The 20463-nt window shown below is 56.0% G+C and overlaps 2 protein-coding genes and 1 pseudogene across 5 annotated transcripts; 2 read left to right on the forward strand and 1 right to left on the reverse strand.

Annotated features, from left to right (window-relative positions):
• Positions 1 to 1447: 1447 nt before the first annotated feature.
• Pmm1 (phosphomannomutase 1) lies at positions 1448 to 8731 on the forward strand. Its single transcript, XM_004845510.4, has 8 exons — positions 1448 to 1605; positions 4221 to 4338; positions 5687 to 5763; positions 5889 to 5980; positions 6267 to 6366; positions 7264 to 7339; positions 7842 to 7957; positions 8261 to 8731. The coding sequence occupies exons 1-8, from the start codon at positions 1519 to 1521 to the stop codon at positions 8381 to 8383; spliced, it is 789 nt and encodes a 262-aa protein (XP_004845567.2). The 5' UTR covers positions 1448 to 1518; the 3' UTR covers positions 8384 to 8731.
• Positions 8732 to 8926: 195 nt separating this feature from the next.
• Csdc2 (cold shock domain containing C2) lies at positions 8927 to 20450 on the reverse strand. 4 transcript variants are annotated; one of them, XR_015452265.1, is made up of 5 exons: positions 20239 to 20425; positions 12225 to 12520; positions 11308 to 11430; positions 9522 to 10527; positions 8927 to 9015 (listed from the first exon to the last, which is right to left on the reverse strand). XR_015452265.1 is itself a non-coding variant. In XM_087213830.1 (5 exons), exons 2-5 carry the CDS (start codon positions 14699 to 14701, stop codon positions 10365 to 10367), a joined length of 648 nt encoding a protein of 215 aa, XP_087069956.1. In that variant the 5' UTR covers positions 14702 to 14864; positions 20239 to 20450; the 3' UTR covers positions 8927 to 10364. The 4 variants fall into 4 exon arrangements, 3 of the variants coding, with proteins under 3 accessions (XP_087069956.1, XP_087069955.1, XP_004845569.1); XM_087213830.1 differs by adding an exon at positions 14636 to 14864 and having other exon boundaries at positions 8927 to 10527; positions 20239 to 20450; XM_087213829.1 differs by adding an exon at positions 14636 to 14758 and having other exon boundaries at positions 8927 to 10527; positions 20239 to 20411.
• On the forward strand, positions 19188 to 20449 carry LOC147827451 (uncharacterized; annotated as a pseudogene).
• Positions 20451 to 20463: the final 13 nt, after the last annotated feature.

A 20463-nucleotide genomic window follows, 5' to 3' on the forward strand; every position in this document is an offset into this window, starting at 1 on the left:
GTGCACCACCACACCCAGCCCTCTAATCCCGATTTTTGCAAGGTCAGATAAAGACCTTAGTTTCAGTTTGGTGACATAAGACTTTAGCATGAGTGACTCTATTTTTATTTTAGCCTGCCCTATTGGGGCCTAGTGAGGGAACTTAGCCCAAAACAATGACCTCTCTAATTTTTATTTCATGTTAACAAAATGGATCATGGGTGCCAGGACAAGGATGGCAGAAGCAGCAAAAACAGCCACCTACACATCCTGCGGCTGAAGGGCAAACTCTGAGAGCCCAGAAAGGAGCAGAGGTGGACCTTCAGCTCTAGCCAGCATAGGAGGAAAAATGAAGAGTCCTGGAGAAGACTGTTGGGAGCATTTCTACATAAATTTTGGGAGGAAATCATTTCACAATTACACTAAGTATCATTTCCCCATGCAAAACAACTCTACAAACCAGGTCAGGTTCTTTACATTTTATAGATGGAGGCGCAAAACCTCGGCGAGATGAGGGGCCCTGTCTGAGGTCACGGATTGGGTCCTGTGGCAATACCTGAGCTGACTTCTGGATCAACGCCATGGATTGATAGCGGCCCAAAGGGTCTAGACAGGGTGTTGTTGCTGTTGCTCTGCGGTTCTGGGGATTGAACCTAGGGCCAAGACTGAGCTCCACCTCCATCCCGGTGAGCAATTTCTTGAAAAGGGCAGCTGGGCCTCATGGGTCGACAGAACTGCATCAAGTAGAGTAAGACCAGCAAAGTCCAAAGCCTGAGCAAAGGCCATCATATTGTTTTTGTTTTGGTACCGGGAATCGAACTCAGGACCTTCCCTTCCAAGGCAAGCAGCGGCACCACTGAGCGAAATCCCTGGCCTTCAGGTTTGGTTTTTTGTTGTTGTTGAGACAGGGTCTTGCTATGTAGCCCAGGCTGGCCTTGAACTGTTAGTGCTCCTCCTGCCTCACCCCCTCGAGTGTGCTGGGATTACAGGCGTGCACCACCAGGCCCGGGTAAAGACCCTCAGATTTCTTTGTTTTTCTTTTCTTTTTTTTTAAAATTGTTCCACCAGATTTCCTGAAGTTCCTGGTCTGTAGGGCAAAGGGGTTGACCTACACATCTTTGGAGCCAGTAGCGCCTGGGTTCTGAGCCCTGCCCTGGCCCTGCTCTTCCGCGGAGCATTGCAATCGCTAATCTTCCCGCCAAGGATCAATTCTGACCCGCCCGGTTCTTCTTCGCTCCACCCTTCACTTCCCCCGGGGTTCAGGCTCAAGCCCCGCCTCCATTTGATTTAGAGCTCTCGGGCCCAATCCAGAGGGCACTGCTCCTCCCTTGCCACGCCCCTTCCAGGTTCAACCAATCATCGTTAGCTCTTCTCAGTCCCCGCCCCAGTCGCACGTCCCTCTCCAGCCAAGATGCTCTGGCCACACCCCTCGCCGTAAGGCACTGCCCAGCCGGGCTGCGGGCCCCGCCCCTCCTGCCTCTGTCCGGCGCAACCCGGGCAGCCACTGCGTGACTCCGCCCGGCACGCTGAGTTGCAGCCATGGCTGTCACCGCCGAGGGCGCCCGCCGGAGGGAGCGCGTCCTCTGCCTGTTTGACGTCGACGGGACTCTCACGCCGGCTCGCCAGGTAGGGCCCCGACGATCTTTGGAAAGAAGCTCCGGCCACGAGTGTCACTGGGATGTCCGAGAGCGTGTGGGACCAGCAGCTGCGTGACCGCGGACACCCGGGGTCCTGCTGCTGTGGGATGCAGCGGTACCGGTTCTTGGCATCCACGGGCCGACCACCCGGAGTGGTGGGGACCCTCGGCCCCTCATCCACAGCTTCCGAGCAGGCGTTGGCGAGCGGTGGGTCGGGTCCTGGGCCCCCTCATCCCCAGGCCCCCGCCTCCCCTGCCTGGACGCCCACCCCACTTCAGCCCTAGGATGCAACAGTAACCTGAAGCTGGCGCCTGAACCCGGGGTCCAGGCCGGGCTGGCGCGAGCCCCAGCGTCAGAGTTATCCTCTGGTGGGGGGAAGAGGGACCTGGAGCCTTCTGGAAGGGATTGGCCTCCCTGCCTTCAGGTTAGATCCGGGAGGAAGATGCAGATCTGGAGTGAAGGTGGTGGCCCTGCAAACCTCCTCGGGCCCCCCCCACCCCCCTCACCCCCCCTCACCCCCGCCCTTTGCTGTGTTGACACAACAGCAGCCTAAACTAGAACTGCCTGTTAATTTATCCACCAACAGGTCCTGCACTTAGTGCTTTTCAAAAGTTAATTTTTAATTTTATACAGGTTCACTGAGTACATTATTTTTGTAAAGAATGAAAACAAAACAAAGTCTGAAGTTTCCTCTGACCACACCAGGATCCCAGGCCTGGACCCCTCCCCAAAGTAATGTGGTTACCTGTCCAGCATGCCCTCCTTCCAGACCTCTGTCTGGGTCCCTTTGCTCAGAGGAAATGCTAGGTATTGTTTTGTGAGGCTATTTTTTGTTTGTTTTTTGAGACAGGGTCTCTACGAAGTTCAGGTTGGCCATGAACTCACTATGTAGCCCAGGCTAGCCATAAACTTGTGGTGATCCTCCTGCCTCAGCCTCCCAAGAGCTGAGATTGCAGGTGTGGACCAGCAGATCTGGCTTTGTGAGGGCTTTTTTAATTTTTTGAGGTTTTCAGTTAAATGGCATTATATGTATGTGCCTTCCTGCAACTTGCTTTTGACAATTATTTTTTTCTTTTTTTCCAGTACCAGGGATGGAATTCAGGACCTTGCGCCTACAAGGCAGGCATGGTGCTACTGAGCTAAATCCCCAGCTTTTAAAGTAATCTGGTTTTTAATTTTTTAATTTTTATTTTTTTCTGGTACCAGGGATCAAACTCAGGACCTTGTGCTTGCAAGGCAGGTGCGGTGACAGTGAGCTAAATCCCCAGCCTGTTTTTGACAATTAACTACATGTCTTGGGCCCCTGCTGTGTTGGAAGCACAGAGCTGCCTTACCTGCAGCATAGTATTTCCTGGTGGGTATGAATCATTCTCTGATTCACAAGCATGGAGTTTTTCACTATGCTAAACATACCCTAATGACCCTCCATGAATAGCTGGGCAAGAAAAGTTGAAAATCTGGGTGACAGGGTATGTGCATTTTAAGTTTTAGTGGATCTTGCCAAATTACCTTCCAAAAGAGCTGTACCGATTTACAATCTCACCAACAGCCTGTGCCTGCTTCCCAACATTATCATCCATTCTAAATAGTGTCAACTTTGTACATGTGAATATATGAAAAATTTGTATTATACCTTATTGGTTTACATTTCCTTGGTGGGAATCTTTTCTCTTGATTAATCTTCAGTTATTTGCTGTACACTTTTGATCATTATTTTTTCCTTTTTTTTGAGACAGGGTCGCCCTGTGTAGTTCAGGCTGGCCTTGAACTCACTATGTAGCCCAAGCTAGCCTCAAACTTGCAGCAATCCTCCTGCCTCAGCCTCCTGAGTGCTGGGATTATAGGTATACACCACCAGGCCCACTAGATTATTATTTAATCCCAGCTGTGACCATTGGATGATTATTACTATGTTCCCCATTTTTCCAATTTATTTATTTGTTTTTGTGGTACTGCGGATTGAACCCAGGGTTCCCCAGCCCTTTTATGAATTTATTTATTTTTTATTTATTTATTTATTTTTTTGGTACCAGGGATCGAACTCTGGTCCTTGTGCTTGCACAGCAGGCAGCGAAACCACTGAGCTAAATCCCTGGCCCATGAATTTATTTTTTAAAATTTTGAAATAGGATCTCACTAAGCTGCTGAGTTCCCCAGATTGGGCTCAAACTTGTGATCCTCCTGCCTCAGCCTCCCAGAATGCTGGGATTACAGATGTGCACCATTGCACTCAGCTCACATATATTTCATGTATACCTTATACACATAGCCTGAAGGCAATATTATACTTTTTTTTTAGCCTCAAGTGTGGTAGCCAAGAGCTCTACCCTTAACTTTCACCCTCAGCCCAGTTTTATAAGGTGTTTTCAGTTCACCTGTGTTTTGACGATGACCCATCACATGAGGTCAGGTGTGGAAGTTTCCATTTGTGACATTGTCAGCGCTGAAAAATTTCAGATTTGAAGCATTTCTGATTGGGGACTAGGGATGCTGAGCCTCTCCTCCTCACATCCAGATAGAATGTGGGCTCCCTGGGTTCTGAGCACTAAGTGGGGGTCCCAGACTCACTGACAGCCAGAATCCTTCTCTCCTCTGCCCCCACAGAAGGTTGACCCTGAGGTGTCCGCCTTCCTGCAGAAGCTTCGAAGCAAGGTGCAGATCGGCGTGGTGGGTGGCTCAGACTATTCCAAGATCGCTGAGCAGCTGGGGAATGGGGATGAAGGTAGGAGGGGGGGAGTCAGTTCCAGCTGGGGTGGGGGTGGACTTTAAAGATCTCATCCTACTTCTCTGGGACAGAAGAGGTACAGAAGAAGCTGGGCATGGTGTCACACACCTATAATCCCAGCACTCAGGAGGCTGAAGCAGGAGGATTACTATGAGTTTCAGGCCAGTCTGGGCTACATGGTGAGCTCAAGTCCAGCCTGAATTATATAGTGAGACCCTGTCTCAAAAAAACAAGGACACACAAAAAAAGAGAGAGCTGGGGATTTAGCTCAGTGGCACCGAGCCTGCCTCGCAAGCACAAGGTCCTGAGTTCATTCTCCAATACCCAAAAGAAAGAGAGAGAGAGAGAGAGAGAGAACATTAGTGAGCATCTCTTCCTGCAGGGCAAGTGCTATGCCAGCAATGGGGAGCCAACTGGGAACAAAGAGGGCAGAATTCTGCCCTTAGACCATTTACATTCTCCATCTTCCCTGCTAAGTCTTGATTTCCTCATCTTTAATATGGACATAATCAGGCCCAGGGATTTAACTCAGTGGTTCAACCACCTGCCTCACAAGCGCAAGGACCTGAGTTCGATCCCCGGTGCCAAAAAAATATGGACGTAATCAGTAGTGGTTAGGATTTGCACAAAATGACCAGGGGTGGCTGGGTTTCCTGTAATCCTGCAGTCATGCTGTAGGGTAGACGTGGTTATCCCATTTATAACAGTGAAGACTGAAGTCACCCAGGAGGTCTTTCAGACTCCAGAGCCCCTAGGTCTGGCTCCTTGGCAGCAGAGGCCTCTAGTTCCTCAAACCACACACTTCCTTGGGTTTTCACTCTTCCTGCCCGCTCATTCATTCCATTAGCATGTCACAGATATCTCCCTATCCTGCCCATTTCCGCCACCTCACCATAGTGTGGGTGATGCTCTGCCACAGATTCCCAGTTCCACTGCTTCTGGAAGCCAAAGCTGAAAGCTCCCCCTGCAGCCAACCTGGCAACTGCGTCCCTGTCCTTCGGGGCTGTGGGACCTCAGAAATGACGCCCTCTGCTGGAGAGTCCTGGACCAGAGGCCTCCAGAGGAGTGGGGAGATCTTGGAGGATGGATAGAGAGGGAAATCCGGAGGGAGGTCCAGGCAGAAAGGCCTGCCTGGGTGAAGGTGGAGAGCAGTGACTGGCTTGTAGGGAAAGAAACAAAGCTACAGGAGGAGCAGAGGCTGGAGAAGCAGGTTAAGGATGAAACAGATGGGCCCTGAATGCCAAGCCAAGGAGCATGAGCTCTGTGCCCCCTGCTTGCCTCGGGTGACAGAAGGACCTAGTCTCAGGGTCTCTCTTTCTCCCCTGGCCTCTCTATGGCCCCAAAGTCATTGAGAAGTTTGATTACGTGTTTGCGGAGAACGGAACGGTGCAGTATAAGCACGGACAACTGCTCTCCAAGCAGGTCAGTGTCCCCCAGGACTTAGCCGGGGCTCCCTGCCTTTCCACCCTGCACACTGCATGGGTGGCTCTGTCCTGGGCAGGGCCAGTGACATCGCCCCTCACTGAGAGCCCGTGTTCCTTGCCCAGACCATCCAGAGCCACCTGGGGGAGGACCTGCTCCAGGACCTGATCAATTTCTGCCTCAGCTATATGGCCCTGCTCAGGCTGCCCAAGAAGCGGTGAGCTCCCGGACCAAAGGGCACAAAAGTGTGGGTCACTCAGCTGGAGCCTGCAGATGCTTGGGCCCCTGAGTTCTTTTGGGGGGCAGTGCTGGGGATTGAACCTCAAGCCTTGCGCACACTAAGTGACCAGGCCTGCAGTACAGCCCCAGCCCTGAGGCCCTGACTCCTGGTGGCTGGATTCTTGTCCCCTGTGAAGCCCTGGAGGCTGTGGTCCCAGATGGGGCTGGATTTGAATTCAGGGCCTCTCTCATTCTCCCTGGCTTCCCCACTCTGTCACCTCCAGTGTCACCTTCATTGAGTTCCGGAACGGCATGCTGAACATCTCACCCATCGGCCGCAGCTGCACCCTGGAGGAGCGGATCGAGTTCTCCGAACTGGATAAGGTGCCACCAACTGTGTGACCCTAGGCCTGTAGGACTTCAGTCTCTCGACCTCTCTGCACCCCTGTTTTCTCATCAATGAAGTGGACCAGGGGGAGTTCTGGATGGACCAGTACTCTTGGGACCTGTCATGTGTCACTGACATAGGCACATCTGCCCCTTTCCAGTGCTGCTGGTTTCCCTTTCTAGTGACCCGCACCACCAGCCACCTACTTACCCAAGCCAACACCTAGGGCACATCTTCGCCACCTTCCCACCCACATCCAGTCCAGAAACTCCTGTTTCTCCAGCCTCTAGAGGCAGTCTCTAATCTGCACCATCGCAGAGCTAAGAACCTGCTCTTCAGGTTACCAGAAGTCCCCTTCCTCTGTCCCCCTCACCAGCCACCCTGACCCCAGCAGCCATGCTGCCAGCTCAGACTGGTCTGTGGGCTCTGCCACCCCTCCAGGCCCTACCTGCCTGCTCCCTCCACAGCCCAGAAGGGTCTTCAGGCTCACAAGAATGTCCCCCTGCCCAGCCCAGCACACACAAAATGTTCAGCAAACGCAGTTGTGGCTGTGGCCAGGCCCAGCATCCTGCAACCTGTGAGCACCCACTGATGCTTACGAAAAGGCAGCTTGTGCAGCTGCTCACACACATTGCCAGTGCCAGAGCTGCGGTGTACTGTGCTGACTTAGACAGGTGGACACTGGGACCTGGGGCTTGGGCTGCTCCGCCCACTTCAGAAGGCCCAGTCCATGCCCCCACTGTCAGGGATCTGGCTCTGCCACTGAGGCTGGATAACCCTGAACAAGGCACTGCCCCTCTCTGAGCCTCACACCCCCAAAAGGCCCCATGTGCCCAGCACGGAGCCTGGCACACACCACCCTCTGAGCCTTGCTCTTCGGCTCCCCCCTACAGAAGGAGAGGATCCGGGAGAAGTTTGTGGAAGCCCTGAAGACAGAGTTTGCAGGCAAAGGGCTGCGGTTCTCCCGAGGTAGGTCCACCCCGCAGAGCATGGAGCCCCTTGGTGCCTCACTGGATTCCCCACCTGCCCCTCGCTGAGCTCTCTCGACCTGCTGGTGAGTCCCCACATCTAGAACTCAGCTCCATGCCCCTGACTGGAGCTTCGTGCCCACCTCTGCCAGCCTGGGAGACTTGTTGGGCCACTCACCCTGCCTTACTTTGGGGACTCCCAGTTCCCCAGACAACCCACTCTGCCTAGGGCACCAGCCCGGTTTCTCCTTGGGTCTGCCCTGGCCACCATGGCTCGATGATACCCCCCCCACACACACACACACTGCTCTCCAATGGTCTCGTTTGCACCTCGCTTATTCTGTCCCCTGAATCAGATGTCCCTGAAGATGCTGAGTCCATCCTGTCCCCTATGCCTGGTACTAGGCAGACACTTGCGGTTATTGAGCGAATGAATGAGCAGAGGCCTTGCCCAGGCTCCTGTGGCTCCCCCCTGCCAACCTGGTCTGCCCTCCCTCCCGCAGGTGGCATGATCAGCTTTGACGTCTTCCCTGAGGGCTGGGACAAGCGCTGCTGCCTGGACAGCCTGGACCAGGACAGCTTTGACACTATTCACTTCTTCGGAAATGAGACCAGCCCTGTGAGTGTGGCCGAGCCCGGGCTCCCCTCAACCTACACACCTGTGGCAACAGAACCTGGGCCAGAGGGCTCCTGGTTATCAGGCTCATAATCCAGTTTGAAAGCTAGGACTCAGAGAGGGCTGGAAACCTGTTTCATGTCACACAGCAAGCCTGACAAGGACCATGAAGGGCTTCCTGGGGGCAAGAGGAAGGAAACAAATAGGAAGGGCAGGTCTGTAGGGGGGTGGTGTGGGGACCCCAACCCCAGCAGCCTCCTCCAGGCGTCCCCTCCATGAGGCCTTCTCTGCCCTTCCCCTGTGCAGGGCGGAAACGACTTTGAGATCTACGCTGACCCCCGGACTGTGGGCCACAGCGTGGTCTCCCCTCAGGACACGGTTCGGCGGTGCCGAGAGATCTTCTTCCCCGAGACAGCCCACGAGGCGTGAGCAGTCCCCACACCTAACACTGACTTCCAGAGAGCTCTGCCCGGGCCCATAGCGGGACACCGGCACCTGCTGGGGCAGGGGACACCTGCTTCAAGCCCCATCCACAGGGTGAGACTGGCTCCCAGCCTCCTGTGCCCAGAGCATCCCCGTACTCAGCCTGACGGCTGTGGCCACAGCCACTGCTCAGAGTTGGGAACAGAATGTGTCGTGGCCACACTAGGAGGAGACAGTGGGAGTGCACGATGTGGAGCCACCCCGCCCGCCCGCCCTGAAGAGGCAGCGCAGAGCAGTGGGCACGGGCAGATCTTAGCACTTTGTGTCATGACCATTAAAGGTCCCAGGACAAGGCATGGTGTCAGATGTGTCTGAGGGGTAATGGCCCTTGCTTTATGTCACGTGCTGTTAGGGTCACAACTTGGCAGGGGAGGATACAGGGACAAGGACTTGGCCCAGGTCACCCAGAAGTCTTTGATCCAGGGCCAGCTCGGCAGGTCCTTCCCGACCCCTCCCAGAACGTGGACAGAAAGCAGCTCCCAGGCAGCGTAGGTCACAGTTGAGTTTATTGCCAGTGTTAGGGAGGATGGGGAGTCCGTGGCTGGGGTCTCAGGACGGCTTCTGATGGTGCTGTGGGCCTGAGAACAGGGAGGAGGGCTGCTGCCCCCGCTGCCCAGGCAGCCCTGGCCTGATGCCTACACAGGGAGCCTGGTCATGGGAGGGAGGCCGGGGTGGGGACAGGGCCTCTGCCAAGGAGCCCAGGGTGTCCTTGTCCAGCTCACCGAGGTGTCAGGTGGGCTGGCCCTTCCTGGGTACAGAGGGTGCTGGCACCGCCCAGCCTCTGATGGCACTGGGCAAGAGTGGAATGCAGATGTCCCAGCTGATCTGTACCCTGGGGTCTTGGGCCAGCTCCAAGTCCTCCTAGATAGTCACTGACCCCTCATCCTGGTCATGTGAGCCCCCACTTTTACTTGCAGACTGGGTCTCATAAGGGTCACTGTCCTGACAGGCTGTGCCTTGAGCATGTGACCCCACTTCCCCCACATTGGGTCTCAGAAGGGAGGGGGAGGGGCCAGGTCACCCCAGTGCACAAAGGGACATCTCAGCGCCAGAGGAGCTCCAGGTAAGAGGGACAGCCACGCACCAGGGACAGTAGGATGGACAAGGTGAGGACCCCCAGGGCCGCTGGCCTGTCAGGACCCGTGGGAGCTGCTGTCCCACAGCTGAGGAAGAGGCTCGCATCGGGGTGCAGGCCGGTGGATCCTTCCGGTGCCCAGGCCTGGTCTCATCTGAGGCAATGTTGTGTCGTCGTCCATCACCACATCTTCATAGCTGTTGTGGCCAGGCACAGGGTGGAGAATCCACAGGGCTTGGCAGTTGGGGGAGAGGAAATGGCTGCACCTAGGCTAGGGAGAGGCATCCCCTCTTTGCCTTCGGGGGCAGGGGGTGAGCATGGGGTTCACAGAGCCGCTGCCAGGCCAAACAGGAACACCAGGCCCCTCTTTCCCGCCTCACCAGTGCCCTGAGAGCCAGCCAGAGCAGGAAGGCGGGCTGGCTGTGGCAGTGGGGGGCCGTGTCCCCCATGGTCAGCCCTCTTCCACTGCATGAGGCTGGAGGGTCCCCCAAAGTCCCCACCAGCCTGGCTTCCTAGAGGGTCAGGCCATGGCAGGGGCCAGAGGCCCCAGTTCAGGGTGGGACACAGGCAGAGAGGAGCAAGCTCATCCGAGAGGGGTCCCCCCAAGTCCCCATGAGCCAGACAGAGGCTGGCAGAGACTCAGCCGATGAGGGCTGTGGGCAGGAGGGCAAGAGGGTCTTGTGCATACGGCAAGAAGGGACAAGAGGGACAGGCCAGGCCAGGGCTGGTGGCCTCCCCTCCAGCCAGCTCCAGCTGGGTCACAGAACAGTCACAGGGCACGGGTGTGGAGGCGCACACGCACAGACAGACAGACAGACATGCACACCGAGGCCTCCCCACACGGCTCCCAGCCTAGGAGCCCACAACCTGCCCAGACCACGTCTCGTGAGGGGTGTGCGGAGCCAGCTGGGTGAGCACCACCTCCACAGCCTGGAACTTCTGGTTCTTAGGCGGGATGGGGCACATCTTGTAGGTCACCTCGTCACCTTCCACGGGCACGTACTCTCCCTCAATGCTGGAATGTAGGAGAGGGCATTCAGTCTGATGCCACTACAGCCCTGACAGAGGCCAGCCCAGCCCTAGCCTAGCTAGGCCAAGAGACCCAGGCCATCTGTCTTCTCAGATTGCCTCTGCTGTCTAATCTCAGCATTCTGGAAACCTGAGGCAGGAGGACCCCAAGCTCAAGTCCTGCCCGGGGAAACTTACTGAAATCTTGTCTCAAAATAAAAAGGGCTACGGATGTAACTCAGTGAAAAGGCTCTAGGTTCAATCCACGGTACCAAAAAAATAAACAAAATTAGAGCCAGACACATCCCTGTAGCCCCAGCACTCAGGCTGAGGCAGGAGGATTGCTGTGGGTTTGAGGCTGGCTTGAGCTACATAGTGAGTTCAAGGCCAGCCTGAACTACATATCAAGACCCGTAACACACACACAAATCTAGGAACCAAACAAGAAAAACAAACAGATAAAAATGGGAATGAGACACAGTATCTACCCCTCCTTTGGGATTGGAGATGTGAAAGGTCACAGGAAGGTGCCCAGGCTCTGGGGAGTTCAGGGACCTCCCCTGTGATCCCATTTTAGAGATGGGTGGGGTCAAGGCCCCCCCAGGCCCCTCCTAGGCTGTGGTAACAGCACAGGGTCCGGCCCCACCCCCTCCTACACCCTCAGCCCTCCTGAGAGGGGAGGCAGAGGCAGGGACAGCGGCTGCAAACAGACTGGGAGGCTTCTTTGAGGCACTGCTAGGGATACTGAGGCAGGGCCCAGCCAGGACAGGGGAGGAGGGGGACTCACTCAGACACGTGCACAAAGATGTCCTCTGACCCATTCTCGGGGGTGATGAAGCCGTGGCCCTGGGAGCGGGAGAACTGCTTGCAGACGCCCTTGAACACAGGGCCGGCCGAGGCGCGGGCTGTCCTGGGGTGGGGGATGGAAGCTGTGGCCTGGGAGCCCCCAAACCCCACCCTCCGGAACCGCCCAGGCCAGTGTTGCACACTACGGTCACCTAGCACTTGCATTACCCTGACTGCAGATGGAGACCCAGGCCCAGAGGGGACCAACCCTTCCAGGGACACAGCGCGGGGTCTCCTGACTCCTCCCTGGCGTCCCCCTCCACACAGCACCCTCCCTCCCTCCACTCCTGAGCTTATTTGGATTTAAACACTCTTGTAAGATTTCTTTCTTGTTTTGTTTTGCAGTTTGTTTTGGTATGGGGATTAACTCGGGTCCTTGCACTTGCAGCAGGCAGGCAGAGAAACCAATGAGCTAAATCCCCGGCCCTGTAGTTTGTTTTTTTGGTTTTTGGTTTTTGGTTTTTTTTTGGTACCGGGGATCGAACTTGGGACCTTGCACTTGGGAGGCAGGCCGTGGTGCCACTGAGCTAAATCCCCGGCCAGTTTGTTTTTTTTTTAAGACAGCCTCTTGCTATGTAAGTTCAGCCTGGACTTGAACTCGTTATGTAGCCCAGGCTGGCCTTGAATTTGCATGGATCTTCCTGCCTCAGCCTCCCAAGTGCTGGGATTACAGATGTGCACCACCATGCCCGGCTTTAGCACAGTAGGTTTTTGTGGAATGAACGAATACAATGAATGAATATGGCAGTTACTGAGGGGTCCAGACCCAGCTCCCTGTCCTCAGGAGGACAATGGGGACAAAGGAGGATGGGGAAACTCAGAGCCTGGTGAGCGACAGGTACTCAGACAGGTACTCACGCTGAGTACGTCCTGGTGCGCTTGGTGGGCAAAGGGCTGGGCAGGTCCCGAGATGTCCCGCCCCGCTCCCACACCCTGCTGCCCTCCCTGTGGAAGGGGAAGGTGGGCCAGACAGGCGACTTGGGTGAGTGGAGCGGGGGCACCACTGGGGGGGACGTGGGCTCCGATGTCATGGTGGGGCCAGTGGGAGAGCCTGGCGGGCTCTGGGGCCCCAGGGCCGGTGGAGGGCTTGGGTGTCCTTGCAGGCAGGGCCCGGCCTGGCCCTGCTCGACAGCCTCACCAGCCACAGGCTCCGTCTGCAGGGGAGAGAGAAAGAGAGAACAGGTAAGTCCAGCCTGGGGACAGCACCGGACATGGGACACGGGACACAGTCCGGAGGGCTGTTCCCGGCAGCCACCACTGCAGCGCAACTTCGAACCACACACAGCCTGTCCCCGGCTCAGTATGCAAAGCAGAAAGACAAAATGATCAAAGCTTTCAGTCTGACTCTGCAACTCTGGGGCATGGGAAGTGGGGTACTGGGTGGCTGTGACTTGGTGTGTGTCGGATTTGCAGCCATGGGTTCAAATCTTGGCTTTGTTACTTATAACTTGGTGACCTCAGCCAAGCCACTCAGTGGGCCCCACATGGTGGGGAGGAATGCAGGCTGCAGCCCCAAAGGCCTGGGTGTGAATCCTGGCTCCCATGCCCACCAGCTGTGTGGCCTTGGTCCACATACCCCGGCCACGTCCTGTACATGATGGCTTATGGGGCATGGTGTGGCTCTTATTCCATAGCAAGGCCACACTGAGCATGACATCCCTTTCTGCTTGCTCGGAACAGACCGCAGGGTGAGTTCCTGAGGACTCTACTTTCCCTCAGCCTCATTTCTGTCTCTCAAAATGAGGTCGAAAGGCTCAGAATGTAACTGAGACACAGTGCTTGCCTAGTGTGTGCAGGAACCTCAGTTCCAAATATGAGGGTGGCAACAGCTTGTGAGGGTGCTGGGGATTCTGTGACAGGGTGTTCGGCGCTGACTGGCATCTGTAGATAGGAGACACAGCGGTGCCTCCAAACTTGGCCTTAATTGGTTCCAGGAGGTGCAACCACTACCAAAACTGACGAGGACCAAACAACTTGTTTTGGCTGGAGAAGGTAGTGAGTCACTAGGCAATCGACATGGACAAATTCTTTAGTTGTTGTTAGAGACAGGGTCTCACCATGTAGTTCAGGGTGAGCTCACACAGTGATCCTCCTGCCTCAGCCCCCTGAGTGCTGGGATCACAGGTGTGTGCCACCACTCATAAATTCTAGCTTGTATGTCAGTACCAAACAAACAGTGACTACTAGGATAAAATTTTCCGGTCTAAATGCATCAAGCAGTAAATTTCAAGTGTCACCAGTCAGACTGCAATGGTAAAACTTCGAGTTGCTATGTCAATGCTGATTAACAGACGTCCCCAAGCCCACGGTCTGGCATCTAGGTGACCTTGAGAAAACTACCCTGTATCTTCCCCCACCTAGGAAAAGATCATGACTCGCTGTGCAAGCAGCCCCTGAACTCCTCCTCAGGCGTTGGGAAGTCTTGTGGCCCAAGAGATCTGCCGTGGAGCCCTCACAGGGGCCTGTTAGGCTGGGAGGGAGCAGGAGAGCGCCTGCCTGACCTTTCCCCTGGCCTCAGTTTTCTCATCTGTGCAATGGCACCCACCGGAAACCCTGTGCGCCCCTCGCTCAGGGCCCGACTGCAACGAGACCATCCCAGAGGAGCGGTGCTGGTTTCTCTGCCTCTGCCCTTCCTTCCTCCCTCCCTCTCTCCTGCTGTCCTGGGTGGCAGAGGTGAGTCCCAAACCATGTGTCTATTTCTGGTCTCCATTTACCTAAAACCAAACACACACAAATCCAGGGTTTCCAGGGAAGGGTTTAAGGCTCTGTAGGAGTCCAGAGCACAGGCAGCTGGAAAAGCTCCACAGCAGGGCAGCAGAGCCAAGAGTCACCTGTCCCATCTCCATCGCCACCGCAGGGCCCCTGGACTCTGTTCATACAGATCCTCCTGCCTCAGCCTCCCAACTGCTGGGATCCCAGGCATGCACCACCATGCCCAGGTTCCTCCTTCATTAATTTTATGTTAGGCATTGAGCCCAGGGCCTGACACACACAAGCACTCTGCCACTGAGCTACATCCCTAGCCATGCTAAGAAAACAGAAGCTTCAAAAAAAAAAAAAAAGCAAACAGCCAGGCATGGTGGCACATGCCTGTAATCCCAGCACTCAGGAGGCTGAAGCAGGAGAATTGCCACAAGTTTGAGGTCAGCCTGGGCTACACAGCAAGACTCTGTCTCAAAACAAACAAAACACACACACACACAAACCAAAACAAAAAAGAAGCAGCCACAGAAAAACTCAGACATGAATGTTCACAGCAGCATATTTACCACGGCCACCACCAGGTGACTGGGTACACAGTGGCAGGGCCACACAGGACGCTGTCTCTTGGCCATCAGGGGTGAGTGAAGTGCAGATTCCTGCTGCCAGAGATGAAGCTCGGGAACCTCACACTAAGTGAGAAAGGCTGGTTACAAAGACCCACGTGAAATGGCTCCATTTTCATGAGAAACAAGGCAAAGCCTCAGGGGCTGGAAGTAGCTTCCTGGTCACCAGGGCCTGCAGGAGGGGCCAGAAGTGGCTGCTGAGGGCTAGAGTTTCTTGCGGGCGGGGAGGGGATGGGAAGAAAATGCTTCATTCTGAAGGCAACCGTGATGATGCTGTCCAGCCCTCCAAACAGGCCGAACTCAGCTGAGCTGGATGGTGTTGTGATCCATGTCTCAAGGCAGCTGACCCCGAAAAAAGAGAATCCAGCCTGGTGGCGCAGGGGGCTGAGGCTGAGGCAAGAGGATCACAGCAAGCTCAAGACCAGCATGGGTTCAAGGCCAGCCTGGACTACACAGAGAGACTTTGTTGCAAAAAAAGAAAAAACAGGGAACTTGAGGGGAATGGGGTGAGGCCAGTGTAGGTGAGTCTTAGGGACGTGACTGGGCCCCCTCTTCCCCCAGTCCCGTGCTCCCGTCCCCTTTCACAGCAGAAAGGGGAGGAGGAGGGGAGGCTGAGGCAGGAGGAGCTGGGGCCTGCTGGTGGGAGCTGCCCACTGGCCTCCCTGCCCTGGGGCCTCTCCCAGCCTTCTCTGGGGAGGAGACCTGGTGAGCCTGTGGTCCCTGTCATTCCTTCCGCCTACTTTGGAGGCCACAGCCCACTGCCCGCTTAGCTGTGACAGGAGAGCGCTGTCACGGGGGGGGGGGGGGGAGCTCCAGCTCAGGGCCTGTGTCTCCCAGGTAACGACCGAAGCTCCCCCCACCACCACCACTGTCACTGCCTAGCTCAAGGCCAGGCTGGGAACACTGAGTAGGGGGCAGAACTGCTCTGCTTCCCAGAGAGAGAAGCCGCCTGCCACCCTCAGCCAGGGACCCTCCAGGGGTGCTGTGGGGCCTGGCACCAGGAGCATCCCTAGCTGGGCCATCCTGGGGAGCTTTGCTTCGCTGCTAAGTTGCCCAGGCTGTGCTGGAACTTTGCATCCTCCTGCCTCAGCCTCCCAGAATGCTAGAATGACAGGCCTGAGCCACTACACTTGGCTCTAGTTCCCATTTAATTCCCTAACAGCTTTTCATGTCATTGTTACTATTACACCAGTTTGCAGACCAGGAGACTGAGGCCCAGAGAGGGCTGCTGCATCGGAGTCAGGATTTCAGCCAGGACCAGCGACTCTGGGCTGTGGGACATTGGCCAGGGCTGTCTCTTTCTGGGCCCTGCACCACACTCAGCAGCCTGGAAGACCAGGGAGAAGGGGTCATGGGACACAGGCAGAGACCCTGGGTCAGACCCTCTCTGCAGAGCACAGCTGCTGGGAAGAACAAACAGAAATGAGGCTTCCCCGACTGGGGCTCGGGATGCCATGCACTATGGAAGCCTTTACAGAGGTGAATTTCCATGCTTTAACCTCCAGCTTAGCCTAAAAGGTGGAAGTTACACTTGTTCCTATTTTACAGATGGCGCCCAGAGAGGTAAAGTGACTGGCTCAAGGTCACAGAGCACATAAGAGATGGAGCTAGCTTTTTTTTTTTTGGAGACAGGGTCTCACTATGTACTTCAGGCTGGCCCTGAACTCATTATGTAGCCCAGGCTGGCCTCAGACTCGGAGCAATCCTCCTACCTCACCTTCCCAAGGGCTGGGATTATGGACCCCAGCTTTGTCTGATGGCCACCTAGTGCTCTTCCTGTGAAGGTCATTTCTGCTACTGGTGCAGCCAAGATGAAGCTAAGTTCTTAAAAAGAACTTTCACTGAGTAACTAAGTCAGGTTCCCCCAAGGGCAGAGAGGCAGTTATGTTTGTAGGCCACATGTTTCAACTCAGCTGAAGGTCAGCCCTGCAGGGATTTGGTGTCCATCCGAGGCTCCTCCTGCCCATACCAATGCCCCTCAGAGCCAGCAGTGGAGCTGGGCGTGGTGGTGCACACCTGTAATCCTAGCACTCAGGAGGCTGAGGCAGGAGGACCACTGCAAGTTTGAAGCCAGGCTGGGCTATTTGGCGAGACTGTCTCAAAAAAAATTAAACAAAACAAAACATTAGGGCTGTTTGGAGATAATCCAAGGTGTGATGCGATGTTCCTGGGTCCACAGCACTCAGGATGGTGACTCAGCCCTGGCAGCAGGTGACCATAGCTAGCTGGGGCTCTGCTCCAATTCTCAACCCCCTAAAAAGAATGGGGTACAAAAATGGCTATCACACCCCAATCCTGACCATAAAAATCCTCCTCCTGGGCCAGGGATTTAGCTCAGAGGTTCCACTGCCTGCCTCGTAAGCACAAGGACCCAAGTTCGATCCTCGGTACCAAAAAAAAAAAAAAAAAATCCTCCTCCTGGGCAGATCAGGTCAGGGAAGGAAAAGCAGCTCAACCACCCAGTGCTGTGTGATCGGGGCAAGTGCTGCCCCTCTCTGGGCTCCCCATCATCTCAGCTGGATTAGTGGTCTCTGCTCCTGATGCCTCAGCCCAACTGTCCTCTGAGGTTGTCAGAAACTCATGGGGGTACAGCCCAAGGTGACATTTCCCAACCCGTGTCCTATGTGCCAATAAAAGAACATTTACACCCAGCGTGGTGCTGCACACCTGTAATCTCACACTTGGGAGGCTGAGGGCAGATGGATCTTCACAAGTTTGAAGCCAGCCTAGGGTACATGGTGAGTTCAAGACAAGCTTGAACTACAAAGCAAGACCCTGTCTCAAAAAAAAAACAAACCAATACAAACAAAAATTTCTAGACAATGATTACTATTAGCATACCCATTCTACAGAGAGTAAACTGAGGCTCAGAAGGGTGAAAAGGCTTGCTGAGGTCACAGAGCTGGTTAGAGGCAGCCTTTTTGCACACTGGAAATGTCTGGGTGTGGGGTAGGCAGGAGGCAAGGAGGGGACCATTCTCCCCAAGAGCAGCTCATGGAGAAGGAAGCACAGGGGTGGAAGAACCGGGGAGCCAGGACTTGGGGTTCTATTTCTGGAGTTGTGCTGACTCAGACAATGACCTTGGCTGAGTCACTTGTCAGCTCTACAGAGCTTGAAAACAACTCTCTCATAAAACGTCCCAGCCCCGAGCCCCCATTGTGGGCCGCAGATGGGAGGACGGAGGATGGAGGATGGGGAAGTAGCTTCAGATAGAAAAGCTGGTGGAGCCAGGGATTTAGCTCGGTGGTTCTGGCTCCTGCCTCGCAAGCACAAGGTCCCCAGTTCGATCCCCAGTACCAGAAAAAAAAAAAAAAGAAAAGCTGGTGGAAGGGGATGATGGAGGAGGGCTTGCTGGACTGGGAAGCGTCTAAAGCAGGCCCTGAGAGAGGGACAAGGAACAAACTTGGGAACACTGGACAGATTGGCCCTCACCTGGCTCTCCCTGCCCCCAGTTCCCTGAAGCTCTTTAAAATACATCAGGGCCAAAGCTGTGCTTTCAGCTGGAGGTGACCTAATTAAGCCTGCTTCCCTCCCTCCCGAGTGTTGTGACTGTGTGTGTGTGTGTGTGTGTGTGCGTGTGTGTGTGTGCGTGCATGTGCACACACACACAGGAGGTTTGGGGTGCCCCAGCCAATACTGGAGCCGGATTACTTCAGGGACCTCTTCCCCCTCCTCACCACATCCCTGGGGCTGCCTGGGGACAGCTGGGCTTCAGGCTTTTGGGCTTCTTTGGCATCGGTGGTCCAGAGGCCAGGATGGCACCAGGAGCACCACGTTCCCACCAGCTCTGCCTCTGCCGCACTGTGGAACCCCAGGCAGGTCACTTGCCCATTCCAAGTACCCCTGCAGGGAGGACCAGAGACAGAACTGCTGTATCTGTGCCCCACAGCCCCTGAGCTTTCTGGTGCGCTCTGGCGCCCCGGCTCTGTGACTGTCATTTCACTGGCTCAGGGACAAGGGCAGTGTCCCCTCCACTCTTAGCTGCCCCCCAGGGTTCCTGTGCAGCCTGGACAAGTCTGCTCTGTGTCAGGCGTGGCGTGCACACCTGTGATCTTGACACTCAGGAGCCTGAGGCAGGAGGAGTGCTTTGAGTTTGAGGTTAGCCTGAGCTACACATCAAGACCCTATCTCAAAAAATCAAAACCCAAAAACAAACAAAAAAGTCTGATCTGTCCCAAGTCCCATTCCCCTGGGGCTCCCAGTCCTGGCTGGGACTCCGTTGTGACCACCACCGTCAGGCTCAGAGCGCCCTCTGCTGGTGCCGGCTGGGGGTCCTGCCTCTGGATGGGCTGGCGAGGAGCCCTTGTGTGGGTCCTCCAGGCTCCCCAGGGAGACTTTCCCTGGCCAGTGACATCCATGAACCTTGTCCAGCCATCTCTCTCCAGGCCTGGGACAAACCTTTATGGCTGAAACTGTCCTATGCCCTGCCCCTGGGCCCTGATGGCACCTGTCTTTGGATTTTTTTCCTCCTGGATCTGGGGGCAGACAGATCAGGATGGGCAAATCCGGAAAACATGTTTTTGGAAAAGACTTCAAGGGAATGGGAGGGGTGAGGGTGGGAGAAGGAAATATTGACAATTGGAGGCCCAGAGGCCTCTGGGATGAGGCTACAAACCCTCCCAAGGAGAGGGCCCTGCTGGGTGACATCCAGGCGGCATGGTGCCAGGCACTGGAGAGGTTGCCCACCCCCCGCTGGGCACACTTCCTCCTCCCCTCCCCCAGCCCCTCGGATGCAGCAGTTCACACTTGCATTTATTATTGTTCTCCTCTAGCCCCCTCCCTCTGCCCGGGAAGGGCAGGCAGGCTGGCAGCTTGGCAGGAACCGGCTGTCTCCTTCTGGGTCCCAGCGTCGCCCCTTATCTCCACCCAGTCTCCTTGTGCCAGGGTCAGGCTACTCCAGGCTTGATGCCAGCCAAGGTGGCCCTGAGTCCCTGCATCCCACGGCTCGGTGGCCCTGCAGGTCCCAGCTTATCACCTCTGCCCTCCTTCTGGGGGCTGCACCCTGGCAAGGGCGGGTCAGAGCCAGCCCAGCGGGCACGGAGACCCAGGAACTCGGCGGGAGCCATGGCCCCAAGGCGTAGAGAACCTGAGCCACCTCCCTAAACCCACAAACACAACTGTCCCCATCACACTGGGGAAACAGAGTTAGGGCAAGACAGCTGCTCCAGTCCAATAGTCCACACGTCCCAGCCCACATTCCAGGGATGCTTCTGGGCACGCTTGCCTTTCCAGCCTGGAAGGAGCCCTCGGATTCCTCCAGCCACCGCTGTCCCTCCTGGTCCCCAGACAGGAGGCTGCGGCTTGGCAGGGATGGGCTGTTCCCTGCCACCCTGGCCAGACACGAGTACCAGACACAGACGCGCGCTCACGCTCAGCCTCGGGGGGGGGGGGGCGTCGAGAGGAGACAGCCGGGCGGGGACAAGTGCCCCGGGGACCCCAGCACCCTCTCTCTGTCTCCCAGCCGCGCCCCCACCCCCACTTGCCTCGTCCTCCCGCCGGCCAGAGCCGCTGCCCCCAGCGCGGCACCCCGAGCCCGCGCCCCTCACCTCTCCCGCAGCACGGTCCGGGCGCTGCCGCCTGCGGCTCGGGCAGCCTGGGCCTCGCGGGGTAATGGGCGGGCGGCAGCGGGTGCGTCTGCGGGATGCGCTGGCGAGTTCGTGTGTGTGCGCGCGTGTGTGTGCTCGAGCAGGCGGCACCTCACCCCCTCACTCACTCACTCACTCACTCACACACGCCCTCCCGCTGACGTCAGGATGAGCCGGAGGGAGGGG

The sequence above is a fragment of the Heterocephalus glaber genome, unplaced genomic scaffold (assembly GCF_053883595.1).
Source record: "Heterocephalus glaber isolate CG9 unplaced genomic scaffold, H.glaber_assembly_v1.0 deba00001444, whole genome shotgun sequence".
Taxonomy (NCBI): domain Eukaryota; kingdom Metazoa; phylum Chordata; class Mammalia; order Rodentia; family Bathyergidae; genus Heterocephalus; species Heterocephalus glaber.

Coding starts and splice junctions, on each gene's coding strand:
- Csdc2 (XM_087213830.1), bottom strand. CDS start 14,701: ATGGCCAAGAGACAGCGTCCTGTGTGGCCCTGCCACTGTGTACCCAGT. Junction 12,521..14,635: donor GTCACCTGGTGGTGGCCGTG/GTAAATATGCTG, acceptor TCTCCCCTGCAG/ACGGAGCCTGTGGCTGGTGA. Junction 10,528..11,307: donor ATCTTTGTGCACGTGTCTGA/GTGAGTCCCCCT, acceptor CCTACATTCCAG/CATTGAGGGAGAGTACGTGC.
- Pmm1 (XM_004845510.4), top strand. CDS start 1,519: ATGGCTGTCACCGCCGAGGGCGCCCGCCGGAGGGAGCGCGTCCTCTGC. Junction 1,606..4,220: donor CTCTCACGCCGGCTCGCCAG/GTAGGGCCCCGA, acceptor CTGCCCCCACAG/AAGGTTGACCCTGAGGTGTC. Junction 7,340..7,841: donor AGGGCTGCGGTTCTCCCGAG/GTAGGTCCACCC, acceptor TCCCTCCCGCAG/GTGGCATGATCAGCTTTGAC.